At 37.4% G+C, this 12,500-nt stretch overlaps 1 protein-coding gene across 5 annotated transcripts in view; it reads left to right on the forward strand.

Annotated features, from left to right (window-relative positions):
- COL19A1 (collagen type XIX alpha 1 chain) overlaps positions 1-12,500 on the forward strand; it is a 356,800-nt gene that overhangs the window by 279,464 nt on the left and 64,836 nt on the right. For all 5 annotated transcript variants that reach the window (XM_054492353.2, XM_054492351.2, XM_063666306.1 and 2 more), the window contains 12 exons: positions 15-77; positions 3,284-3,319; positions 4,227-4,262; positions 4,357-4,410; positions 5,102-5,155; positions 6,546-6,599; positions 7,280-7,369; positions 9,052-9,096; positions 9,205-9,282; positions 12,107-12,142; positions 12,254-12,307; positions 12,395-12,448. In XM_054492353.2, coding sequence (XP_054348328.2) covers positions 15-77; positions 3,284-3,319; positions 4,227-4,262; positions 4,357-4,410; positions 5,102-5,155; positions 6,546-6,599; positions 7,280-7,369; positions 9,052-9,096; positions 9,205-9,282; positions 12,107-12,142; positions 12,254-12,307; positions 12,395-12,448 — 654 coding nt within the window. The remainder of the gene's footprint in view (positions 1-14; positions 78-3,283; positions 3,320-4,226; positions 4,263-4,356; positions 4,411-5,101; positions 5,156-6,545; positions 6,600-7,279; positions 7,370-9,051; positions 9,097-9,204; positions 9,283-12,106; positions 12,143-12,253; positions 12,308-12,394; positions 12,449-12,500) is intronic.

Here is a 12,500-nt window from a genome sequence, read left to right on the forward strand (position 1 = left end):
CTTTGTCTTGAAAGGGTGCAACTGGACTACCAGGATTTCCAGGGTCTGTTGGCCCTAAAGGACAAAAAGGAGAACCTGTAAGTATTTTAGCTTTGAGGACAGAGGAAGAATATCTAAAAAACTGGATTAAAAATATGTTTCCAAATCAGCCCCAATTCCACGTGCCTTGATTGATCCTGTCATGGGAAACAACAGATCAGATCTTCAAGCAAGTACTAGCTATGCTATGCACTAAGTCTTTTACATGTATTTACTCACTTAATCCATAAAAAGTTTCCATAAGGTCATCTATTATCACCTGCATACTTGAAATGATGAAGGTAAGGCATAAAGAGGTTAAAAAACTTTGCCCAAAGTCACACAGTACTAAGCATTGGAGCTGTGAATCACACCTAGGTGAGTTGATTCTAGAACCTAAAGTTTAAAATCACAAAGCTCTTCTGGTATAACTAAACACTGCAGCTAAAATAATAAAATCAATGTATCAAAAGACTAGTACAAATTTATCCAAAAGAAATTGGAAACACATCTTTCTGCTCAAACTACTGTTCTCAGTGTACCTTCTGAAGTTATTTTTCTTTCTTGATTTTTGTATGATCAAAGTGGCTTCCCAACCACTTTTCAGTATTACTGTGGCCAGTTTCTTTCAAAATGTAGTTCTTTTTGTGGGGAAGAAGAGAAAAACCCTACAGTATCATTTATATTCAAATAGGACCACCTAAAGTGATTAGAGAAATCATAGGTACAAAAAATGACTTGTTTTAATGCTTCTTTTAAAAAAGCAGTTTTCAAGAATCAGTGAGAATCAGGCTTAACAAATGTTTCATCTTTGTTTAAAGAAAAGTAATACATCTTATTAAACCACTCTACCCCTTTCTTTACGAGAGTGAATAAAGGATATTGGTTTATCAGGGGATAAAACATGAAGAGGTCACTAAATGGCCTGCATGACAAACAGAAACATTATTTAAAGTATTCAGTGTTACAAAGCCAAATTTTCCCTATGCTTCAGCTTTAAAAAATGAACAATGACAGTAATTTTTGCAGCTTTAGAATCAGTCTGTGGCCTATATACCCCAGTTCTTCTACCTTCGGGAGTCGTGCTTGCCTTTAGTATTCAGTTCAAGCCTTCTTACACAACTACAGGATTTGGCAGTCTTTAATGAGGTTCTCCAACTGAGTATTTGCAATAATGTCTGGAAAATCTCATGTCTCAGAAATCCAGCCTGGTGTATGCCCCTGGTACCTGCCAACTGTCTAGGTGCTCCACACTTGGAGGTTCCTCTTACCATCTCTTAACTGCTTCTCTAGGTCTCCACTGTCTTCCCTCCAAACCTGAACACTGACACCAACCTTCTCTTAATTTCCACATGATGCATGGAGGACCCGGCAGTAAGATTTATAAAAATTTTACTGGAAAATCGAGGATTTTTTAGAGCAGAAAGGAGAAACTTTCAGTGAGTTAGAGCAGTGCTTCTCAAATGTGAACATGCACTTGAATCCCACTGATTCTAAGTCAGTAGGTTTGGAAGCAGGACCAGAGAGTCTGTGTTTCTCATAAGCTCTCAGTAATGCTGGTGTTATTGGTCCATGGACCACACTTTAAGCAGCAAGGGTTGAAGGAGTTCATAGTTCCTAGGAGTCATAGGCCTTTTCCTCCTGCAGGGATTTCCTCTGGCTTTCTTTCCTACCACTAACATTCAAGGGCAGTCCATGTATCTCATGGGGACTGGCTTTAGCCCTGTTTTCCTTAACTAGAGCTTCTTTTCCTCCTAACTCTTCTCCATACCAGGTCCCTATGCATCCCTTAATTATCCTACCACCCCATACATCTTTACTTGCCACCTTCCTCTACCCCTACATTAAAACAACACAAATTTTACATTATTACGGAGAGCAGTTTAGCTTTTTATGGTCTCAACCTTTCTCTTCCAGAACAGGATGTAGACTTGACTTTACATAATAATCAGAAGGCCCAAACAGAAGAGTAGTATTCATTCAAAGGTAAATTCTGAACCACTGATCCCGAATGGTAACTAAAATGGCAAATTTTCCCCCACCATAGGGCATTCAGAATATGGTTTGATGTGTAACACATCAGAGCTAAAATATACTTGAGATCACCTAGTTGAACCCCATGATTTTATAGATAAAGAAAGCGGGGCTCTAAAAGACTAAGTGACTTGTCTCAAATAGTAGCCATTGGAGCCAGGACTAAGTATCAAGTATCTAGACAACTAGGCTCCCGGGTTTTTCTCTTTTTTTTTCTTTTATAACCAGTTACTTTAGTCAATGTGGCCACTAAACTTTACAGTGGCTGTAAATAAGCAATGTCATAAGCAGTGTCATATAAGCAAAAACAAGCAGGGAAATAAGAATATAAATAAAGCCTTGATCTAATATATAGAAATTAACCACTATTAAGATAGTTCATCATGTTGGGTAGATATGGGTATATAGTTGTCCCTTGGTATCTGTGGGGGATGGGTTTCAGGACTCTCAGAGGATACCAAAATCTGAGGATGCTCAAGTCCCTAATATAAAATGGCCTATTTTTATTTGCATATCACCTATGCATTCTCCTGTATACTTCAAATCATTTCCAGATTACTTATAGTACATAATACAATGTAAGTGCTATGTAAATAGTTGTTATACTGTATTATTTTTAAAATTTGTATAATTTTTATTGCTGTATTATTTTTTATTGTTTTTCTTTTTCAAATATTTTTTAACCACAATTGCTTGAATCCATGGACACAGAACTTACAGATATGGTTAACCTCTTCAAGTCATTTTCATTAAAGTAAAAATAAAAACTAGGAAACTATTTTTAAAATAATGAGTTTGTATATTTAAGCACACAATTAACCAACTGGAAGAATTCAAGTGAATGTCTTTCCCTTCAACGTTTTTATCAATTTCTTGCTGTCACTCCCATTTCACATCCAATTGGATGTGTGTGTGTGATCATTTTCTATGTGAACTAGGCAATAGGAAGCTTTGGCCTTGGGCAGCATTCCAATTTGTCAGCCACATGGGATTTTATAAATGATATTAGAATGATTAACTCATTGTTCATTTGGGAATATAAAGGAGTTTTAAAATTAATTATCGTATATTTCCTTTAAGTTGCAAAGGCAGACTGTGTGACACTCTGGGTACTTTTAGAGGTCTGTTTGCAATGGGAATCTGAGTTTGGCCTATAGGGTTTATCCACACCCCGGTTTGGAGAGTTTATTTCTAAGAGTGTTTAATTCTATTTTCTACCCCTTCTCCTTAGGGAGAGCCTTTTACAAAAGGAGAAAAAGGAGATAGAGTAAGTAGATATTTTATCACTACCTTGGGTTTTCTACTTCATTGATTTGTTTCTCTCTGATTTTCTGGTATGTTTACTTTGGAGTCTAATAGATTTGATTAAATAAGGTCCATGAGCATTTTACTTTTTCCTCTGTGATTTTTAACTCTTTTGTTTTGATAAATAAGAAATTTTAAGCCTTGTTAACTGTTGTCATGCAAGGAGACTTCAACATTGGTTTGAGTTTTCTAATACATTGTTTAACCAATTACTAATAGTGATTGGACATGAATGTTATACAAGACATCCATGTAGGATATCAAAAATATAAAATTAAAATGAAAGATACATTTTTTTCCAAAAATTCTGTTAATGGCACAAAGTGGATTTATCAAATATATTAATAAGTCACAGAAAATTTAAAAAGCAAACTTATTATAGCCAGTATCATCCTTTTTTATATAACCTTAATTTTGTTGTGATTTTTTTTTCATTAAGCACATATAACTAATCATTAAGCACATATAACTAAAAGTAGAATCACCAACACATACTACCTTAAATTCTACTCTCCCTCATTCTTTCTCTGAAGTTTTAATTCTCTGGGACATGAGATTAGTTGGTGGCAAATTATAACTATGTCAGCTTAGTAGAGAATGCAGTGATTGCTAATGGGACATGATAATTACAGTGTCAAAAATGGCATTGGGGGAAAAATTATTATAACGAAGAAATCAAGAAAGTATTATTTATTAGTAGTAAGTATTTTGAATCATGTTTTAGAATGAACTCTCCTTGATTTTATTGTGTCTTCCATAATTTCCCTTTTTATTGTATGTTAATTAGTAGAAATTCAATTAAAGTATCAGAGATGTCCATTTCCATCTCAATTTAAGTATTACCCTTACAGTAATTATTTTATTTACAGGGAGAACCTGGGATAATAGGATCACAGGGAGTAAAGGTAATTTCCTGGCATTCTTCAATTTCATCTCCAACCTTAATGAGATTATGAAAATTAAAGCAACATTGACCTTTCCTTTCCCCCACGTGTTTAGGGTGAACCTGGAGATCCTGGACCCCCTGGTTTAATAGGAAGCCCAGGACTAAAGGTATATAAGAAATAACTAAGATTTCTTGGGAAATAATTTGGGAATTATAGCCATTCTGTGTAAAACAGGGTGCTTTGGTGTGCCACTCATTTTCTTCACAAATGCTCTCCGAGACTTTATCCTGTTTCCATGGTGATTTTCCCCACTGGCTGCATTTATTACACATATAGTAACTGTCTTTTGGTTCACAATAGGATTTCTATACTCTTTTTCAGAGCACATTCACAATAGCATCCCTAAAAGCTTTAAGAGTAAACAATGTGAGCTAAATCTATGACCTTGAGCTATATTCTTAAAAGGAACAGAATTCAAGATTCAGTTTCTAAACCAAAATTATGCAACCTTGAGTTGCTTGAGTTTCCCAAGTGGGATTCCACAGGAGTGTCCCAAGAGAGCAGCTTTTGGAAGCTGCAGGAGAAATTAATGTGGTGTACTCCCAGACAATGGGCAGGGCAAGTTACCCAGTTATCACCTGCTGGTGAAAACACATAAATTAAAAGTATCTGGAAACTATCTTGGTAGTCACAAAGCACATTTCAGTATTATACAGATAAAGTGGGAAAGTGGGATGGTGGAAAGTTGGTCTTCCTATACATGAAGATCACACTATTCTTTACAAATACTCAGGTACAATCTTTTTTTTTTTTTTCTTTTTTAGCAAAGCTAAAGCATATACCACCTTTTATTTTAGGGTCAGCAAGGATCTGCAGGCTCCACAGGACCCAGAGGACCACCAGGAGATGTTGTATGTATAATGTCTTTGATATTTCTGAAATTGAAATTGAGACTAGGACATGTTTTTTAAAAACATCAACATCTATTCAAGTAACTGAGTTATCCCTCATTTCCCAAAGACATCGGTCATCTATGCCACTAAAACTGATCATACCTAATGTCAGGAGCTATTGGGAAGACTAGACCCTTCATATAATCATGTGAGGTCCTTTTGAGTATCATTAGCCTAATAAATTGGTTTTTGGAGCTCAAGTTAATTAAATTGTCATTTTGGACATGCTTGTCAGCGCTGTACCAGCAGTAGAGGAGATTGGAAATGTCAAAAGAAATAAAGAACACCAAAAGAGAAAGCAAACATTTTCAATATTCACAGTTTTTAGTTCAAGTCTCCATCTAAGGAAGACATTTCCAAAGCTTCTATCATTTGCTAGCAAAAGCCTTCCGAAAAAAGCAAGTCTTTTAGCTAAAACTAAGTCTGGAGGAAGATCGACAGATTGCATTATAACCTAGCTTTAGTGGACTTAAAATACTCAATACACCTTTCTATTCATTATCCGGATCAGCTTTTTATTCCTTGGACAACCTTCTAGCCTTCTGACAACTTGGGAGCTGCGAGCTCTCCATCAGTTCACACTTGAGCAAAATAAGAAAAATCCTTGGCCATAACTCCTTGGAGACTGATCACTATCTGACCATGATTAGAGTTCCCTCCAGGCAACTCTTAGGATCTCTCCTTTTTTCATGCCCTGGGAACAGCCCCTTAACCTCACGTTCTATTCTCCATGCTCACTGCTTGAGCCTCTCCTGTCTATTGGTCAGTGCACATATTCTGCTTGGTACTTTGAACACCCAGTTTATAGAGCAAAGCTTTTTATCACTCCCCTATGCCAAGTAATGGGCCACTATAGATAAACCTAGTGGACAGATCTTATGAAAAGAGAGATAATCCTGGTGGCACAAGTGGAGCCACAATGCTCAAAAACTGAGATTAAGTGATAGTGGCCAGAGCTATAAAAAGAACAAAATCAAAAGGGAAAGAGCCACTGTTTCTAAAACATAGTAAAAATATATTTTTCTAGTTGCCCTAGAGTCCTTTGGAATCATTATGTGATGCTGCCAACCACCATCCTTCCTCGATGGCAATAATATGGGTGAGACATTTGGTTCAATTCGACTTTAGTTTCTTTCCTATGGCATCCAGGTGGCTTCACTTGAAACAACAAACCACGTAGAATCATTAATATTTTTCCAGGTCTTAAAGGCCAAAATCAATCCAACTCCTTGTGTTAATAGGTTATATGTTAAAATTCTGTTCTCTTGACAGAGGTTCACAGATATAGGGAAATGTTATTATAAGAGATGTTCTCATTACTCTTTCCTATTAACTCTGAGTTTTCTAGGGATTGCCAGGAGAACATGGTATCCCAGGAAAACAAGGCATTAAAGGAGAAAAGGTATAGTTTACATTTTCCTCATTTTATATGTTAAGTAGATAGGAGGAAAAGACAGAGGATCATAAGGGAGATGAAAGGACAGCCCAGGGCTTCCGGGATTGTGCAGATTGTGCACATTAACTACAATGTAAATGGCACCCCCTAGAGTTGTGTATTTGGCAGCCCTGGTTCTGGCACAGGAATGCCATGTGACAAAATGAACTGACAGATGAAGATATCAGTAGTCTGAAAGTCAAGCTCAGTTACCAATTCTGGTATAAACCTAAGAAGTCTCTTAATCTTGCAGGATGTGTTTCTTGATATCTACGTGGAAACAGTGTATTAACATTGAATCATTATTGGAGAATAACTTAAAGAAAACATAAAGATCATCTATAGAAATTTATTAATAGATATGCCCTTTTGTGCATATATATATATGCACATGTATATATATATATACACATGCATATGTTTCATGATACTGCTAACATAACTAACTGCAAAATCTAAATGTACTGAACAGGCATGAATTAGGTACTCAATAAATATTATTGAGTGAGTTGGTGAGTGAGTGAGTGAGTGATTGAATGAAGTTTGACTGGCTATGATGACAACTTAAAACAGTGGAAACCACTACCTCCTCACTTCCCACCATGAACCTGAGCATCAAAGTAAGAATCTTACCTTGTTTTCCACAGGGAGATCCGGGTGGGATCATAGGCCCTCCCGGGCTTCCAGGTCCGAAAGGTGAGGCTGGTCCTCCAGGGAAAAGCCTGCCAGGGGAACCAGTAAGTATTAGCTCTTTTGTTAATATTTTTCTTGCAAGTTCATTAATTACTACTTGTGGGTTCCCAGTTTCAGATCACAAGTATGGGAATAAGTTTAGGTCTGCAAAGAAAGGAAAAAAGAACTTAAAACAGAACTACCATTTGACCTAGCAATCCCGCTACTGGGTTTCTTTTCCCAAAAGAAAATAAATAGTTCTACCAAAAAGATGCATGTATTCGTATGTTCATTGCAACTCTATTCATAGTAGCAATGACATGGATTCAACCTACATGCCCATCTACAATAGACTAGATAAAGAAAATGTAATACATATAACCATGGAATACTATGCAGCCATAAAAAGGACAAAATCATGTCCTTTGCAGCAACATGGATATAGCTAGAGGCCATTATCCTAAGCAAATTAATGCAGGAACAGAAAACGAAATACTACATGTCCTCACTTATAAGTGGGAGCTAAACATTGGTTGCACACCAACATAGTAAAGATGGGAGCAAAAGACATGGGGGACTACTGATGGGGGAGAGTTGAAGGGAGACAAGGTTGAAAAACTGTCAGGCACTATGCTCACTTCCTTGGGTAGTGGGATCATTCATACAATAAACCTGAGCAACATGCAATTTACTCATGCAATAAACCTGTACATATACCCCTGAACCTAAAATAAAAGTCAGGGGAAAAAAGAAATATTCATCTATTCATCTTATTCTTTATTTATTTATTTATTTATTTATTTATTTTTTTTTTTTTTTTTTTTTTTGAGACAGGGTCTTAACCTGTCACCCAGGCTAGAGTGCAGTGGTACAATTATGGATCACTGCAGCCTCCACCTCCAGGATTCAAGTGATCCTCCCACCCCAGCCTCCTGAGTAGTGGTGACAACAGGCACACACCACCACACCTGACTAATTTTTATATTTTTTATATAGATGGAGTTTCACCATGTTGTCCATGCTGGTCTTGAACTCCTGAGCTCAAGTGATCTGCCCATCTCGGCCTCCCAAAGTGCTGGGATTACAGGCATCTTACTCTTTAAATCAGAGATAAAACCTCTTAAAAGTTTGATAAGCAAAGGGCTTCTTCTGAAGAAAATATACATGCATACAACATTTTGCGTATTATTTTGGAAGATTCCTAGGTCCCCTGAATCCTAGGCATGAATTCTGTAGAGATCTATGAATCCCAGTCAGGTACACTGGTTTTAAACCATAAACCTTCCTAGGGCAGTATTGTAAAACAGAAAAACTACCTGAAATTTCCCTTCCAGAGGTTTTGCAGGTATCACCATGGTTTGTCATTTGCAGAAAATATCTTTGTGACCCAGACTATTCCCAGGACATTGAAAACTGGACTGCTGGAAAATCTAAATAACCAATGTTTTTTAAAATATGTTTTGTATGCCTTTGTTTTTCATCTCCTTTGAACTTTTTATGTATTAAATAATAATAATATTTCTCAATATCAGGTGCCTCATTTTATAAATAAAAATCTTTTATATTTTAAAGCAACTATACAAAATCTATAACATATTGAAATTTCTACTCCCTGTTCCTTATTCTTTTATAGAAAAAGATTTATTCAAGCAAGATGAAGAGTGATGAAACATATTTTAGTTATAACTTCTAATGTGTTTATAACCTTTCTAGAAGAAGATATGTATTCATATTTTTTTTCTTTTAGGGATTAGATGGAAATCCTGGAGCACCTGGCCCACGTGGGCCAAAGGTATACAAATATTATGGTTAATTTTTAAGGAATTAATAATTAACAAAATATAGCAGAAAAATGTATGTCTCTTGAGCCTTGCAGTAACAGAAGGCTTTCATTTCACAGGGTGAAAGAGGACTTCCAGGTGTTCACGGTTCCCCAGGAGACATAGGCCCACCAGGGGTAGGAATTCCTGGCAGAACAGTAAGTGAAATTCATTCGAGTCCTTGTTGATTCCAATATTGTGAAACAAAATCGAGTGTCAAATTTTAACAAGGAGAAAAGAATAGAAAGGTCAGAGGAAGAAATACAAATAAACACTATCCAGAGAGGACTGATGGGCATTGAGGTTGTATCACTTAAGCACAGAGACAATACCCACTGTTTGTTTATTAACTTACAGATGCTGGTCACACATACACTAAGTTTGGATTAGAAGTAGTCATTTAACCCTTATACCTCTATTCTATATATTAAAAGCATAAATACATGTTTTGTAAGATAGTAAGAGTGCCTAATATTAGGTCATTATATATTACAGCTTGTTTTTAATTAAGTTAAAACAAGAAATTAATATTTAAACTGGATGGAGTATGCATAAGTGAAATGACACCAAAAAGTTCTGAGTAACGTCTTCAGAGTGAAGAGACAGTGTTTTCAATGGTAAAAACAAATAATGGGAAGTTTTTAAAGTATTTAAACTATAAGGACAGAGCCTAGAACAGCCCCTATTAATAATGACCACTATAGCCACACTTGTAGATCAAATAATAGTAAATGTAAAATTTTCATTTACTATGAAAAGACATAAAAGGTTTTTGAACAAGAAAAGTGGAAATAAATGGTCATTCTAATGACATTAATTTAGAAAATTGGTCTGTGTGGTTTAATAGAAAAACAAACTAACTTTTTCCTATTATGCTCTTAACATTCAACATAAATACAATTCTGATACCAGATGTGTGGGGTTTTTTTTTCCCTACTCATCAATTCTCCAATGGACATCAACTGGATGTTCTATTAGTCAATTCATGTCTGACACTATCTACCTGGAGTTAAGAGTCAGATCCCACAGGTTAAGGGCTGAGTCCCACAAAACCGACCCCTACTTCAGAGGCCAACTGCATATCTGGGCCTTCATGACTTCTGTCCAACCAGCTATAAATTGGGAGCTTCCATGACCCCCACCTCAGGTTCTATAGTTTGCTAGAGTGGTCCACAGAATCAAGTAATGCTTTCTTACATTTACTGGTTTATGATATCAGTAAAGGATATGATAAACGATACAGTTGAACAGTCAGAAGAAGAGATACAAAGGGAGAGGTCTGGAAGGGTCCCTGAGTGTAGGAGCTTCGGTCCCCACGGAGTTGGGGTGTGTCACTCTCCTGGCACATGGGTGTTTTCGCCAGCCTGGAAGCTCTCTAAACCCCATATTTTGGGATTTTATGGAGGCTTCATCATGTCAGCAAGATTGATAATTAACTATATCTCCAGCCCCTCTCCCCTCTTCAGAGAATGCGGGGTGGGCTGAAAGGCCAAGCTGCTAACTGTGGCTTGGTCTTTCTGGTGATCAGCTCCTATCCAGGAGCCCACCGAGAGTCACCTCATTGGAACAAAAGACTCTTCTATCACCCAAGAAACCCAAGGGATTAGGAGCTCTGTGTCAGGAACCGGGGCCAAAAAACAAGTATTAGAACAGAACTTTATGTTAGCAACCTATTGTTAAGGAATGTACGAGGGTTTTAGGAGCTCTGTGCCAGGAACTGGGGGCAGAGACCAAATATTATTTTATCACAATATCACATCCTTATATTGAAATTATCATGAAAAGTTAAAAGAAAGCATAAGTAGTGAAGGGTTATGTTGTGAATGAGGGTTGTCTGATTTGCCAGGGCAAGAATGTGAAAGACCATTGGAGATGGAAATTAAACCAAGTAAAAACTTGTATCAGAAAATTATTAGAGGCTGGGCCTGGGGGCTCATGCCTGTAATCCCAGCACTTTGGGAGGCCAAGGCAGGTGGATCACTTGAGGTCAGGAGTTTGAGACCAGTCTGGCCAACACAGTGAAACCCCATCTCTGCTAAACAGACAAAAATTAGCCGAACGTGGTGGTGGGCGCCTATAATCCCAGCTACTCAAGAGACTGAGGCAGGAGAATCGCTTGAACCCGGGAGGCAGAGGTTGCAGTGAGCTGAGATTGCACCACTGCACTTCAGCCTGGGTGACAAAGTGAGACTCCATCTCAAAAAAAAAAAAAAAGAAAAGAAAAGAAAATTATTAGGGAAGTGATGGTGGTTGAGGAAAAAATCACTCAGGGACACAGGATAAATAGGAAGGGAGGAAAAAGTAGCTTTGGCAAGAGCAGTGATATGAATATTTATTTATTTAAATAGGAAAAATCAGTGAGCAGTTACTGAAGTCAACTGCTAAGAAACCAGCTCTTGACTTACTTAGGTTGAAAATTCCTCATACAGAAGTTCATGGTTACCTAAGAGCAGTACAACTACCATCATTAAGTTCCCTGATAATCTCCCAGCCTCATTTTATTTATCCCAAAATCTAATTTTCTAAAAGTAGAAAAAAATCATTGATTACTGTTTTACCTCCTACTCCTGTCACTGAACACTGATTCTGGTGATTTCTTCCAAGAGATAAATGACTCAAAGTTGAAAGTAGAAAAGAAAAGAATCCTCGAGCCAGTTACCCCTGTGGGTGGTCAGTTTCTGACAGTGGAATTTGGATGCATTCTTTGTGTCCTCATGAATGTGCAGTGACAAATTATGGTAATGAGATAGATGTCCCAAGTCCCTGAGCAAAATCATGTTGATGTTTCCAGCAACAGGTATCTGATTAAGTATTCACCTACGACCTGAAAGTCTTGGCCGACTTTGCAGTTTTCCACGTGTGTATGGTGGCAAACCCTGTTGTTCCTCTAAGTAAACTACAATGCTTAGTCTTTTATGTCACTTGGATAATTTGTGGACATTCTTGGTGGAATTTTAATAATAAAATCTCATTTGTACTCAGGGCTCCCAAGGACCAGCTGGAGAGCCAGGTATTCAGGTAAGCTACTTAACTCATTTTTTAGCACAGCAAAGCCAGCTTGCTTACTTGGGGGATATGACTGAAAGACCATCCTCATAAGTAACTGTTTTTATTTCCCTCCTTTTCCAGGGTCCTCGAGGTCTCCCTGGGTTGCCAGGAACTCCAGGGACTCCAGGGAATGATGTAAGGACTTTCTTTATCTACCCTCCCCCATTTTAATCTGCACCTGTGCCACATGCAAAGATTGAACATGGATACCTCTGTTTTCAGGGAGTTCCAGGGAAAGATGGAAAGCCAGGCCTGCCAGGCCCCCCAGGTGACCCGGTATGTAGACAGACCTTGTCTGATTTATGTATCTTAAATGCACCCAGAAGCC

This window comes from Pongo pygmaeus, chromosome 5 (assembly GCF_028885625.2).
Source record: "Pongo pygmaeus isolate AG05252 chromosome 5, NHGRI_mPonPyg2-v2.0_pri, whole genome shotgun sequence".
NCBI lineage: Eukaryota > Metazoa > Chordata > Mammalia > Primates > Hominidae > Pongo > Pongo pygmaeus.